At 41.8% G+C, this 27,747-nt stretch overlaps 2 protein-coding genes across 3 annotated transcripts in view; one reads left to right on the forward strand and one right to left on the reverse strand.

Moving 5' to 3' along the window:
• The first annotated feature begins 553 nt into the window (after window positions 1–553).
• FBXL5 (F-box and leucine rich repeat protein 5) lies at window positions 554–27,489 on the forward strand. Of its 2 annotated transcripts, none has more exons than XM_083460715.1 (11): window positions 554–826; window positions 5,740–5,955; window positions 7,975–8,070; window positions 10,267–10,456; window positions 11,559–11,741; window positions 13,275–13,400; window positions 16,481–16,629; window positions 16,838–16,920; window positions 17,708–18,433; window positions 20,107–20,255; window positions 26,680–27,489. In XM_083460715.1, exons 1-11 carry the CDS (start codon window positions 743–745, stop codon window positions 26,754–26,756), a joined length of 2,079 nt encoding a protein of 692 aa, XP_083316841.1. In that variant the 5' UTR covers window positions 554–742; the 3' UTR covers window positions 26,757–27,489. The 2 variants fall into 2 exon arrangements, with proteins under 2 accessions (XP_083316841.1, XP_083316840.1); XM_083460714.1 differs by having other exon boundaries at window positions 616–826; window positions 10,267–10,462.
• CC2D2A (coiled-coil and C2 domain containing 2A) overlaps window positions 27,275–27,747 on the reverse strand; it is a 64,285-nt gene continuing 63,812 nt past the window's right edge. The window contains exon 37 of the mRNA XM_083460682.1: window positions 27,275–27,684. Coding sequence (XP_083316808.1) covers window positions 27,642–27,684 — 43 coding nt within the window. The 3' untranslated portion in view covers window positions 27,275–27,641. The remainder of the gene's footprint in view (window positions 27,685–27,747) is intronic.

Raw genomic sequence — 27,747 nt, forward strand, 5'->3', positions numbered from 1 at the left:
TTAAGCCCCCAAATGGAAAATGAGCGAGGTCCCAAGGAAAGAAGAATGGCAGCCTAAGCTGATGGAATATGCACAGCTTGCAGACTTAACACATAGAATAAGGGAACAGGAAGAAAATACGTTTAAAGAAGACTGGAAAATGTTGGACTATATGGGGGGAATTATGTACACCTGGAAATGTTGGCAGCATTAAGATAAATTCAACAGTGTAAATAACTTTTGATGGAGGTAATAATGGAATACTGAATGGTATAGTTTATATAAAACATGCAGGGATTTATGATATGCAAAATGAACCATGATATCTTAAGGATGTTTAAATGAATATTCTAAATTGTAAAACAGAAAATTGAATAAAAACGATATATTAAAAAAAGAAACCCCAAACTTAAATGCTTGACCACAAAATGAAAACTGATCTCGGAAGAGCTGGAACTTCTCTGTTCACTGGGGTGTGGGTGTAGATCCCTGGATTGATTTCTTCCCACTTCTGCCCTGGGAGACATTGCAACAAACGAAGGGGGGGGGGGAGAAGGCTCCTCCATGACACACCCGGAAGCGGCCTATCCAGTCCGCGCGTCTCCTCTACCCTTCCGCAGCTCTCGGGTTTGTCCTTCGCGCACGTGACTCGGCGGGTGGAAGCGGGGCGCAGGCGCAGAAGGGGCAGCGTCTCCGGCCGCGGCTGCCGAGCGAGAGCGCCTGGTCTCTCTGTCTCTCTCTCTATATATATGGGGGAGAGAAGATGGCTCCCTTCCCTGAGGAGGTGGATGTTTTCACGGCCCCGCACTGGCGGATGAAGCAGCTCGTCGGGCTTTATTGTGACAAGGTAGGAGGGGGGAGGGGGAGGTTTCTGAGGGGGCGACGCGCCGGCCAGAGCGGGGGGGGGCGCGGGGGGAGGTCGCGCGCCGGGACACGCCCCTCCTCGGCCCCCTCAGGCCTCGCTCGGCCGGCGCTCGGTTGCTGCGTGAGAGGGGATGCGCGCGCACCCTCGGGGGAGCCGGAGGGGAGAGGGGCGCCTGCGCAGCTGCCACCGCCTGGCGCGCGCCGTGACTCCTCTCGGCCACCGTCGTCCGCACAGTTGTTTTCACACTCCCCCCCCCTCCGCGCGCCGCCTTCCCCCGCTTGCAGGTTTCCCCTCTTTCTTCCCCGGTTTTTTTGCGCTTGGTTGCGAACCCCTTTCCCTCGCAGGGCTCTGTCGCCGGCTGGCTGCGCTTCCTTCCCGATATTAGCCGAGACGTGACGCAGCTTCTCCGCTGCTGGTGGTGGTTTTGTATCTCGGATGAGGCCTTCTCGCCACACGTGTGCACGCACGCACACACACACGTGTGTTCCTGGCTTAAGAATCTTTTCCAAAGGCAGCCCCCTCCCCCGAACGAAGCGCGGTCAAAGTGCCTTAGGCGCCGACTTTTCCTCTGCGATTCCCAGCTATGCTGCTACATGAAGGCGGAAACTCTGTAGAAGACATTATTGGACTTTTGATGACATGAACCATGCGTGTCGAGTATGGACAAAGAAAAGCTCGTTCAGAAATCCAAATGTCAAAAAACATAGGTGGTTGGCATCCCTCTGTGCGCCTCCGGGGTTAAACTCTCCTAGAGTTACAGTGCCTGCTGTGACTGTAGAGACATTGGCATTTCTTTTCTCTGCGCTTCTCCCAGCAGTCCTTCCTCCTCTGGTCACTGCTGTGGACTTACTAGGCCTTAGGAATCTAGTGAAAAACTAAGTCTTGCAAGCCTGGAATGTGCCCTGCCCTACAGTTTGATAGTACCCACCTGAAACCTACAGTTTATATTGTTTTAAGTTATTCTTTACTGGCAACTTGAAATAAAGGCACATGAACACACTCAATAATCAAAATCTGCATTGCTATGTGGAAAAAACTGCTAACAAAAATTGTATAGTCATACCTCGGGTTGATTGTGCTTCGGGTTGAGCACGTTCGAGTTGTGCTCCATGGCAACCTGGAAGCAACGGAGCGCGTTACTTCCGGGTTTGGCCGCTTGCACATGCATAGACAGTCAAAATGACGTCATGCGCAAAAGCGGTGAAAAGCGACGCGTGCATGCGCAATGTGCCGTCGCTAGTTACGTTTGCTTCTAGATGCGAATGGGGGTCTGGAACCGATCCCGTTCATATCCAGAGGTACCACTGTAGTTGCAAATTACCATATTTTTCGCTCTATAACACGCACCCGACCATAACACACACGTAGTTTTTAGAGGAGGAAAATCCGTAGGCATGCCACCCGTAGGCATTCCCTCCATAACACGCACAGACATTTCCCCTTACTTTTTAGGAGGAAAAAAGTGAGTGTTATGGTGCAAAAAATACGGTACTTTTGAGCGAAGAGGGGTGTGCAGCTGCCAGGTAATTCAGTTATGCTCCCCATTCACAGTGTGGGACTGCCTATTTTACAGAGTGTGCTAGACCACCTTGCTTCAACCTTGAGCTTTTAAAGCTTGTTGGGATTACAACTCCCATAACCCCTAATCATTGGCTAAACTGACTGGGTCAAGCCAAACATGCCATCAGGAAGCTGTAATAACCAAAATACATTGAGTAATACATTATCTTTGGCCCCTGCGATCTCTGCATTTCCTTGCTCTCCTTTACTTGTTAAGCTGCCAACTTAAAAAGCAAAGACACCTGCTTCAAGGAACGTGCACTCTAAAATGATATAGGGAGAGAAAAATCCTCCTTTAAGTTGCGCCTGCTGACACACCAACTCTGCATTGCAAATGTGACATGAAGGCTGGAAACATTAACCTCATCATGTGGGCAGGGCACATTCCAGGCTTGCAAGACTTAGTTTTTCACTAGATTCCTGAGGCCTAGTAAGTGGAGAGAGGTACAAAATACAGGTACTTAGAATTAAATCTCAGTCCGTGAGCGGTTTTTCTGAACCAAAACTGAATTGAACTCACACACCTTTTTTGAACCAGAACTGAATTGAACTCACACACCTTCCAATACACAAATATCCATTTCTGTGTATGCCTCTTTTCCACCCTTCTTCATGTCAGTAGCATAATTGTTGCCATTGTTAATTATCTGGGAGTAAGAAAGACTTGATCTATTTCAGGTCACTCCCACATGTACAGGTATATCCTGATCTACCTCCCCACACCCTGCCCCTGCTCTACTACAGGGAAGCCTTTGTAGAAAAGAGCAGCTCAGGGTAAACATTATTTGCAATTTAATTTTTTTTTTCAGGTGAGGGGCCATTTTACTTGGCCATATGAATGTCAAATACACAGAATTTACTGAGTATGATGACATGTAGTGTGTGTTGCTGTAGTACAGCTCTCAACTCCCAGAGCCCACTTGAGATGACTGAAAAATATAGAGGCCCAACAGGATGTTGGTGCAGGGCAAATGGTGGCAGATGGAAGCGAGGTTTAACAAAATCAACATGCAGTTATGGACATCATTTCCCACTGATATTTAATCCAACTTTTGAATTTGCTTTTTTTGTCACATTTTCTTGTGGCAAGAAGTTCCATAGATCAGCTTTTCTCAGGCTAAGTACAGTGGTGCCCCGCAAGACGAATGCCTCGCAAGACGGAAAACTCGCTAGACGAAAGACTTTTCCGTTTTGGAGGTGCTTCGCAAAACGAATTTCCTATGGGCTTGCTTCGCAAGACGACAATGTCTTGTGAGTTCCTGCGGGTTTTCCCCCCTTCCCCCCCTTTTGCTAAGCAGCTAAGCCGCTTATCAGCTGATCCAATAAGCTGAAAAGCTGCTAATAGTGCTAATCCGTCAATGGGCTTGCTTCGCAAGACGAAAAAACCGCTAGACGAAGAGAATCACAGAACAGATTATTTTCGTCTTGTGAAGGCACCACTGTACAGACATTTTCTCTGAAGGGACTGTGACTCAGCCTTTGTGTTTTAGGTAGAACTTTCTGATCCAGAAGCTTCTAGTAGAAACATTTTCTTCAACCATGGGTATTTCATTTTGTTTTTGTTTGTAGACAGGCGTCACTGTCAAAATATTATGATACTGTAGTTAGAAGTTAACATGGTGTACTGGTCATATTTACACTCTTATTTTGGTATTATATGAAAAGTGTCTGTGGGAAACTTGATCTAAATTAGTGGTTTAAATTTGCCTCCCTCCCCCCCCCCTTGGTGTTTTAAATCACCACCTCGCCCCTGCACTATCCTCTTAAGTTATGTCGTTTGTTGCTGCCAGTACTAAGGTCACTATCAATGTGGGTTGATATTTTCCTTTGTTTTCCTTTGAGTCATTTGATGGAATATGGGAGTGGAAAGAAGAGAGGAGGAGGAGGTCCTCTGAAATTCTTAGTCTTTAATTAGTGCCTTTGCGGGGCTTACACAGTTATGTCAGAACATGCTACATAATCTCTGAAATAAACCTTTGACCTTAATTGTGTTGTTTGCAATTTGCGAAAGGATTTCTCTCGCTTCTTTTTCTCCCTCACCCAGTGTGGGTGCCATTTGAGAAACAAGAGTGCTGGATACTAGTGGCAGAGTTGGCATTGATCCCTACTTTGGGGGTCCCAAGGCGGGAAGAAGTCTTTGTTGTCTGGCCAGATGTTCCTGGTCTGGGTGATGAGGTTTGCCTGGATGTTGCCTCTGTGGTTGTTGTGGGGCTTGTCCTTTGACTCTGGTTGGGAACACTGATACCTCAGAATAGACCATAGTCACATATTTCTAGTGTAGAAGGATGGTTGCCAACTTATTGTAAAAGAGCATCATCCTGGGCTATACTCCTGAGTGTAAGAACTGAATTCCTTGAACTTCTTTTTCAAGACATTTCATTTTCTGCCTGCATTGGTGCTAACATTATAGCCTCACTAGCACATCTTAGAGAGTGAGCTGAATGTGGTATCTTTCCTAAGCTAATGATTGAGTCTGTCCTGGATGTGTGGCGATGCCTAGAGAGGGATGAAGCATCCAGCCTCATCTGTTCCAGTATTCTGTCCTTGTATTGTGGGATGACCCCTGTTGAGAGTCAAAGGATGCTAGAGACTGGATATCCCAAGACACTTCATCTGTTGTGGAGAGTGTCTGTGACAAAATGAATTTGCAGTCCATAGCTGAGGGTCACTGATGGTTCCTTCAGCCTAGTGGGAGCAGTGTGTGTGTATATATGAAAAGTCTCTGAACCTCAGCACTGAATGACAGCACAACCCTAAAAGGACTTTAAAAGCTTGTGCTCTTACCAGATTTATGAGCAAAACCTTTTTTTCTATAATTACAACAAAAATAATGTTAATAATAATAATAATAAATTTATTTATACCCCGCCGATCTGGCTGGGTTTCCCCAGCCACTCTGGGCGGCTTCCAACAAAATATTAAAATACAATAGTCTGTTAAGCATTAAAAGCTTCCCTAAACAGGGCTGCCTTCAGATGTCTTCTAAAAGTCGTGGTAGTTGTTTTTCTCTTTGACATCTGGTGGGAGGGCGTTCCACAGGGCGGGTGCCACTACCAAGAAAGCTCTTTACATTTACTACTGAAGTTAAAACTGAGGTTTTGCTATATTTGCCATATGTTAAAATAATTTTCCAGGACTTTTTATCTGTAGTAATAATGTGTTGTCAGGTAGGTTTTGTTTTGTTCTTAATCAGAGTTAGAAACACCTGTGGTGGGGAGGGGAAACACATTTGACCAGGAGAGTGGGATGGTGTCAAATACCTTTTTAGAGGATAACATGATTTACTGAGTATTAGCCCAGAAAAAAACTGATCATTTTTTGTTTCTTCCCATCAGCTTTCTAAGACCAACTTCTCCAACAACAATGACTTCCGGGCTCTCCTCCAATCCCTATATGCTACTTTTAAGGAATTCAAAATGCATGAACAAATTGAAAATGAATACATAATTGGATTACTTCAGCAACGCAGCCGGACTGTGTATAATGTACACTCAGACAATAAACTCTCAGAAATGCTTAGCCTCTTTGAGAAAGGGTTGAAGAATGTGAAGGTGAGCTTTCTGAAAGAAGAGTGTTTGGTTTCTGGGTGGTACAATGCAAAATCACATTTCTGAGATCATGTGTGAATTTGTGCAATCTCAGCGTAGTTCTGGTGCCACAAGGCTGGTTGTATATATGCTTGCTTGGAAAGAAGCCGTGCTACGCTTAGTGAGGCTTATTTCTTGTAAGTGTGCTTTAGAATTTCCAGCTTAGTCATAACTTTATTGTGCATCCTTGACTCCTCCATGTAGAAGGGAAGCTCTCTAAAAATATGGTTTACTTCCTAGCAAGCAGCTGCTTTTTGTTGAGAACAGTTTGGGCAATGTCAGCAGCTGACACTTCTGGCAGTGTGACATGCCTGAATAACACACCTTATAAAACAGGAGTCACATGGGATGTGGATGCATAAGAACATCATAGCTTTAAGATTTGATGGGTGGGGAATCTTTTTCAGTTGGAGGGCTATGTTCCATCTTGACCACGCCTCTTGGGGGTCGTATGCCATTGGCAGGAGAGGCTAATTTTGGAGTATGTGATTAAAGTGTCCATGGGCACACCATGCGCTTTCTCCTCTGCACCACCAGAATGCACATATAGCACACTCCTCATACATGTATGTATGCAGATTCTTACTTTTTCTTCCCTCCACCACACTAGGGTGGAAAAATAGCTGCATGGAGGGGTGCGTGTGATCTTCATAGGTATTAGTTAGGAAGGGGAAGTTTAAGCCTTCTTTTCCTTGCTGTACTTTCTTTAAAGGTAGCCAATTTTCCCAAGTGGCAGTTAGCATTGAAAACAGCCCTCCATTAGCACCAGTAGAAGGCTTTTTCCCTCAAGCCTTATTCTGGCATGAGGGATTCACAGCACAAAGAGGGCAAGCACTTCCCTCACCAGATGCAAGCCCTGCCTGATTCTTCCCTTCCAAAATTAGACTTGAAAAGCCCCCTAGGTTTTTTTCTAAAAAAAAAACCCTAAAACTTGTCAGGGAGGAAAAGGGGGTTCTGCAGACTGAATGGAGGGGCTGCATCTGACCCCTGGACTGCCAGTTTCTGACCCCTTTAAATGTATAGGTATATCAGAGAGACCCATGAGTTTATAGGCTTCTGACTCACTGTATGTTATCTTTACAAAGTGGCATATGTAGTTACTTTTCCATGCTTGTGACATGTCAGACGGTAATCCTATTAATCTTTTCATTTGTTGAATTCTACTGGTACCACTGCTAGTTTTCAATGCCTGTTGAGTACTTAAATTATATAATGAAATACTCCCAAAATCTGCTCACCTACAAGTTCTTTAAAATTAATCTGAAGCATCATCTGGGGAATTATTTCAAAATCTACCTTACTGTAATTAGACATCCTGACAACAAGTGTTTACATTTGCACTAAAATAATAGCATTTTAGAAATGAAATGCTAACATATTTTATATAAGTTGGTCTCTGGGCATCTGTTTTAAGACATCTGATGAAGAGGTGTGTTGTTTTTGATGGCTTGAACTTACTGTGGAAACTAACACAAACCAACTGGTATTTCAATATTGCTTCATATTTAATTTTAAGGATTTTAGAACTTAACAATTTCTTTTTTTAAAAATTCTTTTTATTAAGTTTCATATACGTAACCCAAAAAAAAGAAAAACAAATCAACAATCACAGAAAAAGAAAAGAATAAGTAATTTACAAGTGTTTAAACATAGCAAAATGGTCTTATCCGTTTCCATTACAGTTATTTATCTTCGCATTTATTTCTTTATAGTTTTAAGCACTTCAATCATTCCTCTGCCCTCTGCCGACCTCCATCCCACCCGCTTTCAGGCTTCTTAATATACATAGTTTGTTTTTCCTGCAGCTCGTACTTGTCAATGGTTTGCACATCGTAAGATTTATATCAAACCTGCTATAGTTTTTAGGTTTTTATAATTCCCTTCAATATATATCATAAATTTACAATTAACAATTTCTAACAATTGATCGTAAGTGTTCAAATGGCACAAATGCTTAGTAATGGTATTTTTTATCATTCTCAGAATGAATATGAACAACTAAACTATGCGAAACAGCTAAAGGAGAGGCTTGAAGCTTTTACCAGGGATTTTCTTCCTCACATGAAAGAAGAAGAGGAGGTGAGCTGTACTAGGAAATGGTTTCTGGCCATTACGTTCGACTGTACCCAGTGAATGGATGGGAATTGGATGGTTAATTAAGCTTCAGAATGCCATGTGTCCAAGCAGGCTTTAGATGTGCTTTTTGAACAGGAGGCATATTTACTTTGTGGCAAATGCTTGAAGCTTTAAGAGCAGTTGGTGGTATGCGGATTTTGCTATTCAAAGCAAATAAAAAAAGGGGGGGAGCCTCATTGTATTATCCTAAGTAACTCTTTCGATTCTGACTGTAGTAGTCAAGAGCCTTTAGTCTTAGATTTGAGTGTCCTCCTCAAAAGACAAAACTGGTCTGCTGCCAAAAATGGCAAGCTCACGTCTGCTTCTCTTCTTTTCCATTTTCTGCAAGGATATTTGGAGCACAGTGCCATCAGTATGTTGAGGACACACAGCTCTATCTCTCCATTCTGTCACTTTTTTTCGGGAAAGGCTGTGAAGGTGGACCAGTGTCTGGAAGCCGTGATGGGATACAGAGGGACTAATAAACTAAGGCGGAATTCTGATAAGATGGAGGTGTTGTGGTCCAGTAGTTCCCGGGTCTAGGAATTGGATGTACAACCTGTTTTCAGTAGGGTTATACCCCACTGAATGAACAGGTTCATAGTCTGGTAGTACTCTTGGGTTCCAATTTGTCACTGGAGTCTCAAATAGCTTCCATGGTTGGGAGTTCTTACCCCCAGCCTAGGCTTGTTCATCAGCTTTTCCTGAATCAGGATAGCCTGCCTGGCCTCAGTTGTCCGTGCTCTGGTGACCTCACACCTGGGCTACTGTTATGTGCTCTATGTATAGCTGCCCTTGGAGACCGCAACTAGTGCAGAATGCAGTTGTTAGATTGGTAAGTACGACAGCCCAATGGGACCAGTACCTGGATCACTACACGACTGTCATTGAGCTGCCAGACCCAGTTCAAGAATAGTTTGAGCTTTTGTTGTTGTTTAGTCGTGTCCGACTCTTCGTGACCCCATGGACCAGAGCATGCCAGGCACTTCTGTCTTCCACTGCCTCCCGCAGTTTGGTCAAACTCATGCTGGTAGCTTCAAGAACACTGTCCAACCATCTCATCCTCTGTCGTCCCCTTCTCCTTGTGCCCAGCATCAGGGTCTTTTCCAGGGAGTCTTCTCATGAGGTGGCCAAAGTATTGGAGCCTCAGCTTCACGATCTGTCCTTCCAGTGAGCACTCAGGGCTGATTTCCTGAAGAATGGAGAGGTGTGATATTCTTGCAGTCCATGGGACTCTCAAGAGTCTCCTCCAGCGCCATAATTCAAAAGCATCCATTCTTCAGCGATCAGCCTTCTTTATGGTCCAGCTCTCACTTCCAGTTTGAGTGCCCTAAATGGCTTGGAACCCAATTACCTAAAAGAGCACCTTCCCCAGGCCATACAACCAGCAGGGGAGGCTCTGTTGGTGGTGTCCCCACTGGGGGTTGCCGAGTTAGCAGTGACCTGTGGCAGGGCCTTCACACATTGTAGGGGGTTGGACCAAATGACCCTTGGGTGCCTTCCAACTCTACAATTCTATGATTCTATGTCTCAATTTTTATGAGTTATTGTCTGTCCAGGTTCTAATCTGCAAAAGAACCTGCAGAGCTTGGTGATATATCAATACATTGTCTGAAACTGGTTGGAAGTTCAGATTGTGATAATGGCTTCAGAATTTTTGAGCTAGCAATATATTGCACATCTCCATTTGCTCCCTAGCTGCTGCCAGCAAAGCATATTTCACCCCTGGGCACCCAGTGCTTGCTCGCTCCCTCTGTAGTCCGGTTGCCGGAATTGGCAGAGGGCGCCCAAGAACCTGGGCACCTGCCTGCCTACACCTTCACTGGAGCAAGCGGGCTGCCTCCTTTCTCCTGGTCGTGCTTGCTCCCTCCCTCCTCAGTCCACTCTCACCCATCCTTCTTTCAGACATCATGATATATTGCTATATTGCGATGGTTTGCTGGTGATATTTCATGTTAAAAACCAGATATCGCCCAGCCCTACTGCAGCTAATCCTATGTGTATGTTGTTTCTCATCCTTGTATGTGTATATGTATGTATATACATATGTATATGTATTTGATGATCTTAGACTGAGAAAGTTAAATGTCGTATTTCAAAAACAAGAGCAAGTTGGAACAATTGGGTTATTCAAAAAGTGACGTTTGTTGTGTATCTTAGGTTTTCCAGCCAATGTTGATGGAATATTTTACTTATGAGGAATTGAAGGACATAAAAAAGAAAGTAATTGCGCAACACTGCTCCCAGAAGGAAGCTGCAGCAGAAATACGTAAAGGTATTAGTCTCTGGAATCAAGCCGAGGAACTGCAGAAAGCTTTTAAATATTCTGTGGATGAAAAAGCAGATCAAGGTGAAGGTAACCTTTTATTTGTAGCAATCTTCTGAATTTCTCAGCTGGTTTTCTAGAAAATAATGTCACAAAACTCCATGGCACTTAAAATTATGTTCTTGCAACTTGTAGAGCTTTTGATGTAGGTTGCAGTTACTTTCGGTCTCTTTAGCGATCTTGTCTCTGTTATACTCAACTCAGGCCTGGTCAGTCTTAGTCATTGAAACATTTTTCATATCCTAGACTGCGCATTTTCACCCCAGACTAGCTTTCATTTTCTGATTGAAGGTAGTGCTGAATAATAATAATAATAATAATAATAATAATGCTTCAGAGCAGAGTCCTGCAGGAAAATATCTGGGTTGCCAAAACAAGTAGCAGCAGTGCTTTGATGAGCTTTCTTGAAAATAGCAGCATTTATTTCCAAGTACATCTTTTACTTTGTGGTATAGAGATTAATAAGGAACACCTGCAGGATAGTAAGAAAAGGTTGGGAAATATTCTAAAATGGGTTGGTTATGTTTTTATTTTGAATTAAGTCTATGGTAGTTTAATATTCTGATTTTATCCTGTGAACCGCCCTGAGACCTGCAGGTAGGGCTGTATATAAATTTAATAAAATAATAAAAATAAATAAAAACACAATGATTTTGCCCTGCATGCTTCTTTGTTTTTGGATGAAGTGGCTAATATGAAAGCCCATTAGATAACTGGCAACAAAGAAATCAAGACTTTAAAAAGTGATGGCTGAATTGACACCAGAGAGCTTGGGAAGTAACATCTAGGCTTCAATCCAGGACAGCTGAGTGTGCTTATGTTTGTTGGTTTTTCACTAGTTATACTTGTTTAATTGCTTAATGTTTGTGCAATTTAGTAGCAGTTGAGTTTGGGGTAGTATTTATGTTTGTTATTCTTTTGGGAAAGGATGTCAACACTCAGTGCTATGGCTCTGAGAGAGAGATGTAAAAGTTGATGGGCTGTGCCCCTCTCCCCATTTATACATGCTGTCAGCTTTGCTTTTCTGCCACAGCTTCAGTGATGATTTTTTTATTGTAGCATTCTAAACAGAACAATACTCTTCAAGCCACTGCCAAAATACTGAATGTATTCCCATATATTTCAGAAACCGAAGAAAAAGGGCAAACCACCAATATTGTTGATCTTCCTTCTGAGGTTGTGCTGACTATTTTTAGTTACCTTAGCCCTCAGGAGTTGTGTCGATGCAGTCAAGTAAATAGCAAATGGTCTCAGTTGGCTAAAACTGGATCTCTTTGGAAACATCTTTACCCCGTGCACTGGGCCAGAGGTAAGTGGCTGAAATTCCCAGCTCTTTAGAAGCTTAGATTACCATCCATTTATGTGTAAAAGAAAAGCCATTAAGGAAGAAGGTATATAATTTCTGAGATCAAGCACTCTAAACGTAAATTACTCTTTTTATGGCATACCTATATTATTTGGCTCGTGTGCACTTGTGAATAGCCCTACATTGACCCGTTACTGTTGATATACTACATACAAGACAGAATTAATTAATTATGTTCAGTCTTAGTTATTTTAAATCACCAAGTTAAGACTGGGCTTAGAATTATTTATCTTGTATCTAACACATTTAGGGTGGCTAACCTGTGGCCCTCCAGCAGAAATTGTTGGATTCAACTTTCAGGGATGATGGGTGCTGTAGTCATACTATATCTGGAGGGCACCTGAATAGCCACACCTATATTACAAGATTCCTGCCCAGCTAGCAGTTTGAAAGCACGTCAAGTGCAAGTAGATGAATAGGTACCGCTCTGGCGGGAAGCTTAATGGCGTTTCCGTGCACTGCTCTGGTTCACCAGAAGCAGCTTAGTCATGACCCGGAAGCTGTCTGTGGAGAAATGCCGGCTCCCTCGGCCTATAGAACAAGATGAGCGTGCAACCCCAGAGTCGTCCGCGACTGGACCTAACGGTCAGGGGTACCTTTACCTATATTACAATATAATATCACCAAGGCAACTATCTGTAAACAAACAATAAACATCCATAAAAATGGCAAAAGTAGTTTCCTTCTCAAATAGGTTTTATCATAAACAATTGCAAATGCAGTAAAGAGTGCAGTAAAGTGATTAAAATAAACGTTTCAGTGCTCATTTCTTCTCTTTCCCAAATACAGTCGTACCTTGGAAGTCGAATGGAATACATTCCGGAAGTCCGTTCAACTTCCAAAACGTTTGGAAACCAATGAGTGGCTTCTGATTGGCTGCAGGAAGCTCCTGCAGCCAATTGGAAGCCCCGTCAGATGTTCGGCTTCCCAAAGTACGTTCACAAACCAGAACAGTCACTTTGGGTTTGCGGCGTTCAGGAGCCAAAACGTTTGGAAACTAAGCTATTCTAAAACCAAGGTACGACTAGATTTTATTTTGAACAACTGCAATTGCAGTAATAAAGAGTCCACTTGTGATTAAAATTAAAGAAAAATTAAGGATTTTTAATTTTAATTTTCCTTATTCTACTTGTTAATTCAGTGCAGTTCTATTACAACTGATTTTGACACCTCGATGACTAAGCTGTAGCAATAAACGCCTGATTACGGGAATGACAGCCGAGCACTGAACCGCAGGTATGTTCTGAAAAGGGAGGGCCCTTTTCAGAACAGAAGAGGGGAGATACAAATTCTAGATGTGCTACTTTCCCAGTCTCCAAGGCTTAAGGACAAGGAGAGCAACATGCATGATCTTTGTAACACCATTGTGTTTTCTGCTGGCTGGCACTTCTTAAAAGAGCCTACTCCTTCCTGATATGTGTGGGTAATTCAAAGGTTGCTGTAACATAATTAAATGCTTTCTTCTTGGCTACTTAGGAGACTGGTCCAGTGGCCCACCTGGTGATCTTGATACAGATCCTGATGAAGAATGGGTAAAAAACAGAAAAGATGAAAGCTGTGCTTTTCAGGAATGGGATGAAGATGCTGATATAGATGAGTCTGGTAAGTTAAGGGGTGAACTGCATATCTTCCCTTTACAGTTTTGTTTTGGGTCGTCTAGAGCAGTGGTTTCCAACCAGTGTGCAATGGAACCCTGGGGTGCCTTGAATGATGGTCACAGGTGCCATGGGCGACACTGGCCTCTGTCCCTCTTTTCTTCCCTCTCTCCTCTGATGCCCTCTTGCGTCCCTGCCTCCTGAAGGATTGCACAGCTGTTGTAGCAGCCCTGGCTGCAAGCTCCCCAGGCAAATGGTGCCTCTGGGACTGGTCAGGGGTGGGGCTTCCCAGGTCCCTGAGGGGCAGTGGGAGGAGGCAGCTCTCTTTGGAGCGGGGGGGGGGGGGCAGCTCAGAAACCAGGGGCGGCAGCTGTGGCTGCCCAGAAGACTCCCAAGAGGAGAGAGGAGGCTAAGGGAACACTCCACAAGGGAGGGTGTTCGGAAAAGGGCGAGAGGCTGCCAGCTCTTCAGGGAAGGGGTGACATAACGGGGCTCCTGAGCTCCACAGGGGTGCCACACAAAGTGTAGTTGGTCAAGGGAGCCAAAGCTTGAAAACCTCATCTAGAGTATGATACTTGGCAAGAATACCTTGAGAGCATGGCTTGTTTTTGCAGAGGAATAGGTCTGTGTGTCTGAGGGATGTAGACACTAGTCACCAAAAAAGCAAGTCACCAACAGCAGGACATTTAAAGGGGCTATTCTTTGATGATATTTATTAGTACTGCTGGTCTTTTTGACTTATGTTTAGAGTTAAGTAAGCATACTTCGAATCCCCGCGGCGGGGTGCGCTCCCGTCGTTTGGTCCCAGCGCCTGCCAACCTAGCAGTTCGAAAGCACCCCTGGGTGCAAGTAGATAAATAGGGACTGCTTACCAGCGGGAACGTAAATGGCATTCCGTGTGCTGCGCTGGCTCGCCAGATGCAGCTTGTCACGCTGGCCACGTGACCTGGAAGTGTCTGTGGACAGCGCTGGTTCCCGGCCTATAGAGTGAGATGAGCGCACAACCCTAGAGTCTGTCAAGACTGGCCCGTATGGGCAGGGGTACCTTTACCTTTTTAAGCATACTTGTACACTTCTACATCTATATAATCTTGATTGTCATATTTCTCATAGTCAGTGCTCCTTTTCTGTCGGTTGAGTTGTGCTTGACACTTTCGTTAGAACTACCATGCCCGTCAAATTTAAGGCATAGTTTCCTTGATGTTTTGGGGAAAGCTTGGTTTGTATGTACAGGTGAAACTTGAAAAATTAGAATATTGTGGAAAAGTTCATTTATTTCAGTAACTCAACTTAAAAGGTGAAACTAATATATGAGATAGACTCATGACATGCAAAGCGAGATACGTCAAGCCTTTATTTGTTGTAATTGTGATGATTATGGTGTACAGCTGATAACAACCCCAAATTAACAATCTCAGAAAATTAGAATATTGTGAAAAGGTGCAGTAGCTATTCAATCCATAACACCTGCAATGGGTTCCTGAGCCTTTAAATGGTCTCTCAGTCTGGTTCAGTAGGAAGTACAATCATGGGGAAGTTGTGCAGAAAGCCATCATTGAGACCCTCCAAAAGGAGGGAATGCCTCAAAAGGTAATTGCAGAAGAAGTTGGATGTTCCCAAAGGGCTGTATCGAAGCACATTGATGGAAAGTTATGCGAAAGGGAAAAGTGTGGAAGAAAAAGGTGCACAAGCAGCAGGGATGACCGCAGCCTGGAGAGGATTGTCAGGAAAAGACCATTCAGACTTTCACAAGGGGTGGACTGAGGCTGGAGTTAGTGCATCAAGAGCCACCACACACAGACGGATCCTGGAGATGGGCTTCAAATGTCATATTCCTCTTGTCAAGCCACTCCTGAACAAGAAACAACGTCAGAAGCGTCTTACCTGGGCTAAAGAAAAAAAGAACTGGTCTGTTGCTCAGTGGTCCCAAGTCCTCCTTTCTGATGAGAACAACTTTTGCATCTCATTTGGAAACCAAGGACTCAGAGTCTGGAGGAAGAATGGGGAAGCACACAATGCCAGATGCTTGAAGTCCAGTGTGAAGTTTCCACAGTCTGTGTTGATTTGGGGAGCCATGTCACCAGCTGGTGTTGGTCCACTGTGCTTCATTAAGTCCAGGGTCAACGCAGCCATCAACCTGGAGATTTTGGAGCACTTCATGCTTCCTTCCACAGACGAGCTTTATGGGGATGCTGACTTCATTTTCCAGCAGGACTTGGCACCTGCCCACACTGCCAAAAGTACCAAAACCTGGTTCAGTGCCCATGGGATTACTGTGCTTGATTGGCCGGCAAACTCGCCTGACTTGAACCCCATAGAGAATCCATGGGGCATTGCCAAGAGAAAGATGAGAGACATGAGACCGAGCAATGCAGAAGAGCTGAAGGCTGCTATTGAAGCATCCTGGTCTTCCATAACACCTCAGCAGTGCCACAGGCTGATAGCATCCATGCCATGCCGCGTTGAGGCAGTAATTGATGCAAAAGGGGCCCAAACCAAGTACTGAGTACATATGCATGCTTCTACTTCTCAGAGGTCCAATATTGCACTATTTGCAATCCTTGTTTTGCTGATTTCATTTAATATTCTAATTTTCTGAGATTGTTAATTTTGCGCTTTCATCAGCTGTACGCCATAATCATCACAATTATAACAAATAAAGGCTTGACATATTTCGCTTTGCATGTCATGAGTCTTATCTCATATATTAGTTTCACCTTTTAAGTTGAATTACTGAAATAAATGAACCTTTCCACGATATTCTAATTTTTCGAGTTTCACCTGTATGTGGTAAGTTAGTTTCAGGATAGAAAACTACTTTTGCTCAGTGTCAGATTAAGACTGTTGACACCATAACTACGGTAACTTTCATTGCTCTGAAGGCTGACCTCTTGTGGTGGTTGGCAAAACATGCAGGGAGATGCTCTCCCTCTGGAATTTGTCCTTTTGACTAAAGTACTTAGGCTGCAGCTTTTATTATGCTAATTAGCATTTGATATATAGATGTTTTTAAAATTAATATATTTGCATACTTTGTATATATGTCCATTTTTTATTCTTAAATTTGTCCTTTGATCCCTTTTATAGAAGAAAATTCAGAAGAATCCTTGGCTATCAGCATTATTCAAAAAGAAAAGGACTTTCTTCAGGGCTTAATTCATAATGTTCTCCCACGTGTAGGCACCTCAGTGAAAACAATTGTGCTCGCATACAGCTCAGCCATATCTAACAAAATGGTACAGTATACATAATGAATACATCTGGGGAATCCGTAAAGAATAATAAGGGTGCTTAAGTGGGTGTTTTTCAATAAAATAATCTCTTTGTTGCTTTTCTGCCTGCTCTGTACTCAAGGTGGATTAACAGTATAAAGACAGCAATATAATCTCTGACACAATTTTTATTGCAACCGTAAACTGATACTCCATTTTCTTTTAAACCTAGGTCAGACAGATCTTAGAACTCTGTCCTAACTTGGAGCATCTTGATCTCACTCAAACTGATATTTCTGATTCCGCATTTGAAAGGTTGGTAATCCTTTGGGGTGTCTGTTGCTTCCTTTGCCATTGGTAAATTACCAACAGTATAGTAATTACTAGAGCCTTGATAATGTGAACTGTTTTTGGCAGGGAGAAATGTTAGTTTTGGAAGTTGTTACGTATCATAAGCTACCTGCAGAATGAGGAAAAATAGTTAGACAAGGGTTATTATTCTGTCTAAGACTCTACATTCCATTGCTCCTGTCTCTGATAAAGTGTAGGTCTTTTGCTTCTGCAGCACATTGTTTCTGCAGAACAGACCAGCAATACTTAGGCATTTTGCTATTAATCCTTAACTGATTTCTTTTAGTATTTTATGCATTTAGGGTTGAACATTCATTGATCCGAATATGACTACAGTGGTGCCTCACAAGACGAAAAGAATCCGTTCTGTGAGTCTCTTCGTCTAGCGGTTTTTTCGTCTTGCGAAGCAAGCCCATTGAAGGATTAGCAGATTAGCGCTATTAGCGGCTTTTAGCGTCTTATCTGCTGATCGGATCAGCTGATAAGCGGCTTAGCGGCTTAGCAAAAGGGGGGGGGGGAGGAAAAAACCAGCAGGAACTCGCAAGACATTGTCGTCTTGCGAAGCAAGCCCATAGGAAATTCGTTTTGCGAAGCACCTCCAAAACGGAAAACTCTTTCGTCTAGCGAGTTTTCCGTCTTGCGAGGCATTCGTCTTGCGGGGCACCACTGTACTTTATCTGCAATAGCTTGAATATGCTGGTTGGGACAATAACAAAATATTGGTTAACAAATATTTTAATATTTGTTTCAGTTGGTCTTGGGTTGGTTGCTGCCAGAATCTCCGGCATCTTGATCTCTCTGGATGTGAGAGAATCACAGATGTGGCTGTAAAAAAGATTTCCAGAGCCTTGGGAATTTTGTCACCCAGTGAAGCAGGATCTCTGAAAAGTTGTCAAAACAGGAATGGAAAAACTGTGTGGAAAAACAAAGACATTGCCATGCAGGCCAGCAAAAAGAATTGTAGTTTGCATGATATTGCAAATGAAAATTTGATTAAAGGAGAAGGAAATGAAAGCCATTGGATTGCACCTGTCAGATCAGAGAGCTTTAACTCTGCTTATATCTGGATGTTAGATGCGGAAGATCTGGCAGATATTGAAGATGCTGCTGAGTGGAAACACAGAAATATTGAAGGAGTTTGTGTGGTAGAACCTTCATCAAATTTCACTTGTTCTGCAACATGCTGCAGCAAAGACATTTTTGGACTAAGGACTAGTATTTGCTGGCAGCAGCACTGTGCTCCTACTGCCTTGACCTACTGCGGTCACTCTTTCTGTTGTGCTGGGACAGCTTTAAGAACTATTCAGGCACTCCCAGGATCCTCTGCACTATCTAAACATGCACCAAGGACTAGTAAACAGTCAGAGGGGAAAGACTTTGCATACTTCAGGAGTGCAAAATCAGACCATGAGACAGCGCGAGTTCTTCAGTTCCTCAGTCTGTCAGGATGTTACCAGATAACAGACCACGGTCTCAGGTATGTAGCCTCTTTGAAACCCCTGCCAAAATCCATTAATGCCATTTAAAAAACAAACAACACAAAATCATATTGTTATCTCATCATTACTTAGCCACTGATTCTGGTGGTAGTGCATTGACGATTGGAGGTGGAGAAGTGCTTTGCCCAAAGCAGATGTGATTATTCCTCTCCTCCCTGCCTTTGAGTTCACATTCCTCTTTTTTGAATTTTTCTTTCTCTTAGACTACAATCCTCTGTAAAGTTTTCTCTTCCAAAATCCGGGGTGGGGAGCGGAGCTTTATTTTCTAAAAAAAACCCCAACCCTACACTTTCCCCCCTTCTGGTGTCTCCTTGCCGCCCCCCCTAGGTATATCTGAAGACAATAAAAGAAAACATGTTTGTCATTGGGAAGAAAGCTCCCAACCAAACAGTGGATGCTAATCTCTCCCTACAACTCAGGATGACCTTAACTGCTCTTCCATCTCAACTGGATCTGGGCATTATCATGTTGCTGATATGTGCTCCCACTGGAGTTCCCACGACTACCATCTTCTATAATACATGTAACCAGCTTCTGGCTTGGAAATTGAAATAGCCTTTGGGATGGATGTGTGCATCAACATTCACCAGACATTACAAGTTAGAACTACACACATAAACTCAAGCGGTCTTCAAAAGAAGGGTTTTCTAGAACAGGGGTCAGCAACCTTTTCCACTGTCTCTCAGACCATGTGGTGGGCCGGACTATATTTTGAAAAAAAGATATGAATGAATTCTTGTACCCCACAAATAACCCAGAGATGCATTTAAAATAAAACGACACATTCATGTAAAAACATGCTGATTCCCAGACCGTCCGCAGGCTGGATTTAGAAGGCGAATAGGCCACATCTGGCCCCCGGGCCTTAGGTTGCCTACTCCTGTTCTAGAACATCTTGCCACCAGTTTAGACAGCTACATTCATTCTGCTGGGATTCACTGTAAGATGTGACATAGCATGGGAGACATCCACTTAGAGTATGTGCAAAAGCTAACTTGAGAAGGGAACATTGGTTCATTTACCTTGAATAGGCTTTCTAGATTGGCATAGGAAGACATCCACTGCCTTACCCCTGTCTCTTAATAACTGCTGTCTACTCTAACGCACTTCAAGCCTCATCAAGTTTCTTGATGCCAGGTTACTCCTTTTTTGTCATTACCATGGTCAAATTTTTGTGTGATCTAACTCTGATTTGTTTGCTTATTTACCTATCACTACTATGGAATCTCTGCTTTCCTCTAAGCTTGGTTACAGACAAAAGTCAAACGGGATCCTATACGACTGTAGTATCCCTACTTTACTCCATTGCCCATCTCTGTTCCTTGCATTTCATCCACTGTATTATCTATGGTAGGGCTGGGTGAGCAAGGTAGGTGTCTAATTCTTAGAAAGTTTTGTTTAAGTCTGAACAAACCATATTAGTGCAGGGCCCTACACTAATAGTGGCAGTCTTGAATTCATTTTGCATGAAGCAGGGTAGTGTTTAATGAACTTTATGGCTGTTATAATGAAGGTCAAGGAAAGAAATGCTCAAGTATCAAAAGTCCTGAGTGGTTCAAATGTATATATCATCTTGCTAAAGAAGCAGAATTCTCCTGCTACCTGTTTGGTTCCTGGCATGGTCTTAATGTGCCTTTATTTTCCACCTTAGGATGCTGACTCTGGGAGGTGGGCTCCCTCATCTAGAACACCTCAATCTCTCCGGTTGTCTGACTGTAACCGGCGCAGGCCTGCAGGATTTGGTGTCTGTATGCCCTTCTCTGAATCATGAACACTTTTACTACTGTGATAACATTAACGGTAATGTCTTTTGAATAAAGTACCTTTTAAAAGCATTAATATTTAACCCTTGGAATGTTCAGAATTTGAAGCCACTTCCTTTCTGTAGTTGTAGGTCCTCTGAGTTACGTTAGCCTTTCATTGTTAAAAGTTTAATGTGTCTATGAAGGCATAGATTTAAATATTACAAGTTCTTCTATACTGCCCGTTGTACCGTGCTAGCTGAAGAGAGCTAATTTTACCATTACTGAGGAAATTATCTGGCGGTTCAGAGGAAACTTATGTTAAATACCCTTTTGCCGATGAAGATTTGGATATCATCAGGCCTGTTGCGAAATTCTGTTTTATAGCAGTGAGGACAAGACAGGCAGTGGTGACAGTGATAGCCGGGGAATGAGTACTGATTATGATCTCTGGAATACAGATTTTAGCTGAAGGAGTGTTATTTTTAATGTAAATAAGTTTATAGGGAATTCTTAATTACATCTGCTTCTTTATGCGGTTGTGGCATATGTTGCTGTTGTTAACTTTGCTGTCTGGTCTTAGACCGCAATAAAGATTGATTGATTGATTGATTGATACCATTCTAGACATAGAACAGGGAAGCATACTTGTGGTGGATCATTTAAAATCCCATTTTAGTGAAGTAACTGGCTCCACCTCTTGATAGGTCTCATTTTGATATAAAGAGATTGAAAAAGTTTGAATCAGTTGAAAGAATAATGTTAATATGGAGTGTTGTGTATCTTGAGCAGTGTTCAAAATTCCCATTGTTCTAGGCGAATTTTGTGACAGGGAATATCATTAGTGTGAGCAGTTTCCAAGCTCTGGGCACAGTACTGCGCCTAAGATTTCAGATTAAAACTGCAGAGTGGAAGGCAAGGAGGACCTTTTTCTGCCTCCCCACTTCCAGCTACTCCCTGCAGACTGGAGAAGAGACCCTCTTAAGAATATTAGGGGAGTGGGCAGGGGAATGACTAGACTTTGTGAAAAATGAACATAGTATTTCAGCTGCATTTCATTCATTTTCAGCTTTGGATTCTTGTTATAGAAAAGCACACCTAGACATTCTGTTGTTGCACCCGTAACTTGGATTAAGGTGCCATTTAGCTCCTAGCTTTCATATCTCAGTTTCTAACACTGATCTTGAGCTCTTGAAAATGGATTGATTCTGTTTAACATTTGCTGCTAACTTCCTAACTATTGAAATACCTTTGTTTTAATATGACAAAAGTCATGGTAGTGTACAAGGTTGAAATCCTATTAAGCCTAGCCTACACCTCCGTGTTCTGTGGGAATCTTGTTGGCACAGGTACTTTGACTGGTTTGTTTCACAGAAGAGGAGCTGTGATACTGGATTAGTTATTGACATGAGACAACTCTCAAGCTAGTAGACCGCAACCTAATTTCCCCCTCCCAGGTCTGCCTCAGATAAGATTATTGGAACAAACTCTGAATCATCCTATTACTTCTGAACGTTTCACAAGTCTGTATCCGTATCTCTTCCAGTAGTGTTAGCTTTGTGCTCCTCTTTGAAGTTTCTCACAGCATAATTGGAGAGTTCTCTCTTTTTAATAATTTGTCCTTAGTGAACAGTGGATGCATGAATGGTTTGTCTTAAGGTAGCTATTGGAGGCTGCTTTTTAGGTTGTATTTTAATCCTGTTTTTATACCTGATGTTAGCAGCCCTGAACCCAGTCTTGTCGGGGAGGGCGGGGTATAAATAAAATTTATTGTTATTAATTAATGAATAAAAGGAGTTTGGGGCCAGTTGAAATTAGCCTAAGGAGCAGACTTACACCAACCCTTTCAGTAACAACAACAACAAATCCTCATTGCACAGTTTATTACCTCCCAAAAGATTATGCTGTTTGGCTGTTTCAGGAAAATAAGACTAATTTGTCCTAACTGGCTCAGTTGGAAACATCCTGGAGCTTATCTGCTATTGAGAGTGGCTTGCCCAGGTTTTGTTTTATTTTGTTCCTCTTGCATGGTACAACAGCGCATTTTGCCTTGCCGACAACCTAAAAGTCCAATTTAACGTGTGTAAGTGACCAAATGTCAGCCACTGAAAAATATTTCACCTTGGCTAATGTTTGAATAAACTATAACTATTTTGCTGGCATCATCTTTAAGAGTAGATTGTGAAGAACTGCTGTAATGGATAGCTCTTAACATAATATCTCTTCTCAAAATGTAAGTACTGGATGGTTCATGCCTTAACAAACATTTCCTTGTTTGGATGTTGTTTCCCTTTGGGATGGGTGTATGGGTTTGTTCACTCTTAAGGAGGGGTCATAAGTGCTAAAGCCCTTCAGTGCCTTTAGGCCAGGCAACTATGGTATTCAATTCCAGCCATGCCTTGCCCTTCATTTTTAGAGCTCCATATATGCTGCAGCTTCTCACCTTGCTGTTTTTTCTTGCTGTATAAATAAATAAAGCGCCACACTGACTGCATACAGTGGTGCCTCGCAAGACGAAAAGAATCCTTCGTCTTGCGAAGCAAGCCCATTGACGGTTTAGCGCTATTAGTGGCTTTTAGCGGCTTATCGGATAAGCGGATAAGCGGCTTAGCGGCTTAGGAAAAGGGGGGGGGGGAAGGAAAAAAACCCTGCAGGAACTCGCAAGACATTTTCGTCTTGCAAAGCAAGCCCATAGGAGATTCGTTTTGCAAAGCACCTCCAAAACGGAAAACTCTTTCGTCTAGCAAGTTTTCCGTCTTGCGAGGCATTCGTCTTGCGGGGCACCACTGTACCTCCCTTATTTTCTCTGATGGTGTGTGCTCATGCTGCACTTACGACAAGGAAAGACAAGTAAAAGCAGATTCTGCCGGGGAAGAAATAATGCTATGCTATCCAAATTTGCTTTGATAAGGACGAATAAGGCTGTGCTGGGGGTGTGATGCTCTTCTCAAGAGTGCAGAACAAGGTGATGGCAAAATGGGGGGGGGACCTCTCTTAGCTGTGTGTTGGGACCAGAGGTCATCATATGTAATTGATCTTCTGGGAAATCTGTTTCATCATTATTAGAAAGTAAGTTCATAAACGAGCTCCAAGTTGTTGGATACAACAGGAAGTTAGTTGGTGAATGTGGTAGTGCACAGAAAGTTGAAAGATAATTAACAGATTAATTCAAGTTAAATGGGTAGCACTGTGGTGTAAATCTCTGAGCCTTGGGCTTGCCGTTCGGAAGGTTTGACCTGAGTTAACCGATTGCTGTGTTTTATTATTACAGCTCACTTGAAGAGAGATGTGATATGGTTTTAATCTGATGGTCTTATATAGTGCACTGTTGTGAATCTCGGTGTGCTGCCTTGTGGCGGCAATGTGCCTGAAAAGCAGTTTAAACATTTGCAAATAAATAAAACAATTCCAGCTCTATAGTGTAGGGCTTTTGCATTCTCATAGTGAAAATGTGAAGCTAACTAGCCAAACTGATGAGCTTCATAATACACCCTTTAAATTAGGTACTGCCAAACAGATGTCATCCTTTTCTTTGAAGTGTTAACATTTCCCCCTCCCAAAGTAAAAGGCTTGCTAAATGGCTTTTTTCTTTTTTGAAATATGGAGATAATGATAACATTCCAAAAATATATATATCTGTAACACTACCTTCTTACCTGTCTATATTCTTGCTGACAAGGTGTTAAGTGCCAAAAAAATCCCTCTCCTGATGGATGTGTTCTGTAAGTTGAGAGTGACTAATTGGATACTACTCTTAATTACATGAATCAAAAACAGGAACCAGTATCCCCTAGAAAGTTTTTTATAGTATACTTCAACAAAGCATTTGGTGCAGGAGATTTCTTCTTTATTTCAATTTATTCATTCTAAAATTTCCTGTTTATTACTAAAGTGGTGATAAAACCATTCCTTAATAGAAAATATTCTGTAAAGCATACTTCCATCTTTTGACCTCTGAATTGTAACAGCTTCACAAAACAACCCTTAACTTCATTCTTTTAGCTAAATTGCCATTATGTTTAAATGGGGGGACTTATTTCTTTATGTCACTTTCTTGTTAAAAGTTTATTTCCCTATTTAAAGTGCTTTTTAAAAGCCAAACATTTTATACCTCTAAGGGTATCCTCCTTACTCAAGTTTTTTTGCTGTTTTTCTAGATCCTATTTCTTGAAACATCTGTTTAGTTTTTTCATTTCATTTTATCACTTGTGAATTGGTATCGATTGGATGAAAGAGATCATTCAGTTTTTCCCTGTTTATTGTTTTGCAGCAGCAAATAATTAAATTCTGGCTGCCCAGATTTTCCTAAACTTCTTAAAATTGTAGCTTGAATATAAGATTTGGGATTACTTACCTGGAAAATGATCCTACTGCATTTAATTAAACTTAATTCTGAGTTGGCATGTATAGAAGTGCACTGTCAGAGTACTTGGAAAACTAGCAAATAAAACACATTGAATATGATTTGTTGGGTAAAAGGGAAAGCATTTGTGGTTGGTCTTAAAAAATGCTTCAGTCAACTAGGCTTTCATTCATGACCAAATGTTTTTTAGTTAAGATTTGTGTTTTGGGGTGGGGGAAGATATATATTTAGTGTTGGACTCTCAGAGAAAAAGAAAATCATTCAACCCTTCCAGAAGCTAGCTAGTTTTCTTCTTGATCATGGAAATTCTTTAATTCTGAGTTTGGGGCGCAAAACCACAGTTTTTCTGATCTTCCAGCATATACTGTATTTTTCTGTGTATAAGACAGAACTAGGGACTAAAAATTAAGAAAATGGAGGGAGATTGCCCCCGTGTATAAGATTATCCGCCCCTTTTAACATTAGGGTTGTTTTTTTACTAAAAAATAGTCTTATACATGGAAAAGTATGGCCATGATTAGATGATGATACATAGCCTAACTTGAACGTATTTCTTAAAATTCTAATTCAGAATTGCTATTTCTCTAGTTTTGTCTCAGTAAATTTCACCTTCAAACTTCTTAAATTAAGGAACTGAGTATCCATCTAAGAACCAAACTGAATGTTGATTACTGTCACTCACACTTTTAAAAAGCACACTCAACTTTGCTTTTCGAGGAAAACCAGTTGCACTCTCCCAGTCTGAAATGAGACCCTGCCTTCATTTCCTGCCAAGAACACCTCCCTCTCCAGCTGCTTTTGCCCAAAGAGATGCACAAGGAGCAAATAGCAGGTTGGGAGATCAAATTTTGGCAGGAAACAAGTGTGACGCTGAAACAGGACACTTTGCCTTCAATATAAAAACTGTACTTTGGCCTTATGACAGGGCATGCAGAAAGAAAGACACATCTCTTTATGAAAATTGGTCTATTTAACCCAGGTACATGAAATAAATGATTTTACTTGCAGCCTTATAGAAGGCAAAGCACTGCTGATCGATTCATATGATCCTAAAAACACATCTGTGTAGGCAAGCCTTTCCCTGATCTTATGTCTTGGTTATTTTAACTGTTGCTGTTTAAATTGTTGTGCATTTTAATTACAAATGTGCATTTTAATTATGGATTTATTTTATAGCTGTAATCTGCTTAGAAGCCATTTTGACATATAAGCCGCTAATTAATTAATAATAGTATTCTGCTGTTACTTGAAGGTGCCCTTCAAATGAATCTTACAAGATGAATAGCCAGAAGTGTGTGTTCAGTGTATTTCCAGAATATTAAATTGTACTAACAAATGTTGGTTTCAGTAATGAAAGAGGTTCATTTCCCCCTTAACTGTTTTCAGACATGTTATTATTTGTTAACACACCCTCACATACTTTATGTCCAGTTTTGATTATATAAAATACCCTGAGTATTGCAAGGAGACAGCAGGGTTGGTCTGGCCAGTTTCATGGCTTTAATTCATTAAGATGAATGTCCTGTGCCTGAAATAATGTAGGAAACCTGCTTTTAAATGCATATGTGGCTTTTGCCAATAGTGCAGTAATTGCACTATTTATTAAAATTACTTGCAAATGAAGGTAAGTGATGGTTGTTGAAACTTGGTAAAACTTTGGTTTGGGACTTAAAAAAATAAAGAAATTATAATCTTCGAGCCAGAACTCATCAAAGTATGCATTTGGGAAACAGATAATCTATTCTGGAGGGTTTTTAAAAAGTTAGGTGCTTTATCATTTCTTCCAAGTAAAATAGGTAGCTCATACAGGAGCTACTTTTGTTACGCCCAAGGAAACTAACCTGGACTTTAACACTTATCATCCCCAGCCAAGGATGATGGGTTTTGTAGTCTAGCACCTGGAAGGCCACAGCACTGCTGTGAAGTCTGTTGGGCAAATAATATTTTGTATATTTAAATGTGGTATAATCAGTTGTATACCAGCAAGATATTACAATTGCAATGTGAGACTTTGAATGAATATGAAATATCCCTTGATGAAAAAGGCTATGAATGGCTACTGCACAAGATGAACACCGTCCCTGTTTCTTCCTTTCACATTTGTTCTGTCTTTACACAGGTCCTCACGCCGAAACCGCCAGTGGATGCCAGAACTTGCAGTGTGGTTTCAGAGCCTGCTGCCGCTCTGGTGAATGACCTGACTACTTTCCTTTTCAGTCTACTTCATTAGCTCAGCAGGCTTCCTTTCATGCACTTTACTTACAGTCCGCATCTTGTGTTAACAGTTCCCTTCTGAAGTGCAAATTGTAGGTCCTTTCTGCCCCATAATTCAGAATCTTATAAGCAAACTGTGTAGGGTCACACCATTCTCACAATGTTTCACTCTGATTTCGGAAGGTGAGAGGTTTAATTCTTTGTGCCGTGAAACTTACTCAGATTGTTTTTGACACTTTCCCCCTAACGTTTGGCACTTAATATTTTTATTTTGTGTTTTGTGCTAAGCCCTTAAGATTATTATTTTTTAAGCTTCAATATAAATATTAAATACATCTGGATAACAATATATATTGTTCAGTAGTGATTTCTCCCATAACTTCTGATCCCAGAATTGTCTTACTGCAGAATTACAGATACTTTGTCTTAGCACTGACTTCATATGTTATAAGCTTAAAGAACAGCACATGGAACATTCCCATCAGCATCTGAATTTGTTAAGAGTCTGGATAAGTTAGCAAGCCAATGACTGTTTGCCACATCTTTTTGTGGGCTTCACAAAGTATTTGCTTAACTGTAGTTGCATAGCAACCAGGACCCCCTGTGTCGTCTATAGAAATTCATTAAAGACGCTGAATTCTGAAAGGGACTTTCCAAGAAGTGATTTCTCTGCTGTAAGAGCAACTGAAATAAATAAATTTTCAGCTTTAAGGAACTTGCTGGTGGTAATCTGCTCATTTGAATGGAGGGGAAGTTCAGTTGCATTGCAAAGTAACAATATTGTTCCAGCAACTTGAAAGCTAAATGTGTTGGTAAACTTTTTAATGCAGTACGGCCACAACTTACATGTGTTTAACGTGTGCAGTTTCAGCTTAACACAGTTGAAGGTTGGTTGAAATCGCATAAATGCCTGGAAGGAAGACAGCTTCAAAGTTCTTTTAGCGCAGAGTTTTTTTGGGTGCACAAAGCTTTT

This window comes from Podarcis liolepis, assembly GCF_965112155.1.
Source record: "Podarcis liolepis genome assembly, chromosome: 9".
Classification (NCBI taxonomy): domain Eukaryota; kingdom Metazoa; phylum Chordata; class Lepidosauria; order Squamata; family Lacertidae; genus Podarcis; species Podarcis liolepis.

Bases quoted from the DNA above. Each gene is read 5' to 3' on its own strand.
- FBXL5 (XM_083460714.1), top strand. From the start codon at position 743: ATGGCTCCCTTCCCTGAGGAGGTGGATGTTTTCACGGCCCCGCACTGG. The intron at 827-5,739 runs GTAGGAGGGGGG...TCTTCCCATCAG, and splicing joins TCGGGCTTTATTGTGACAAG to CTTTCTAAGACCAACTTCTC. The intron at 10,463-11,558 runs GTAACCTTTTAT...CATATATTTCAG, and splicing joins AAAAGCAGATCAAGGTGAAG to AAACCGAAGAAAAAGGGCAA.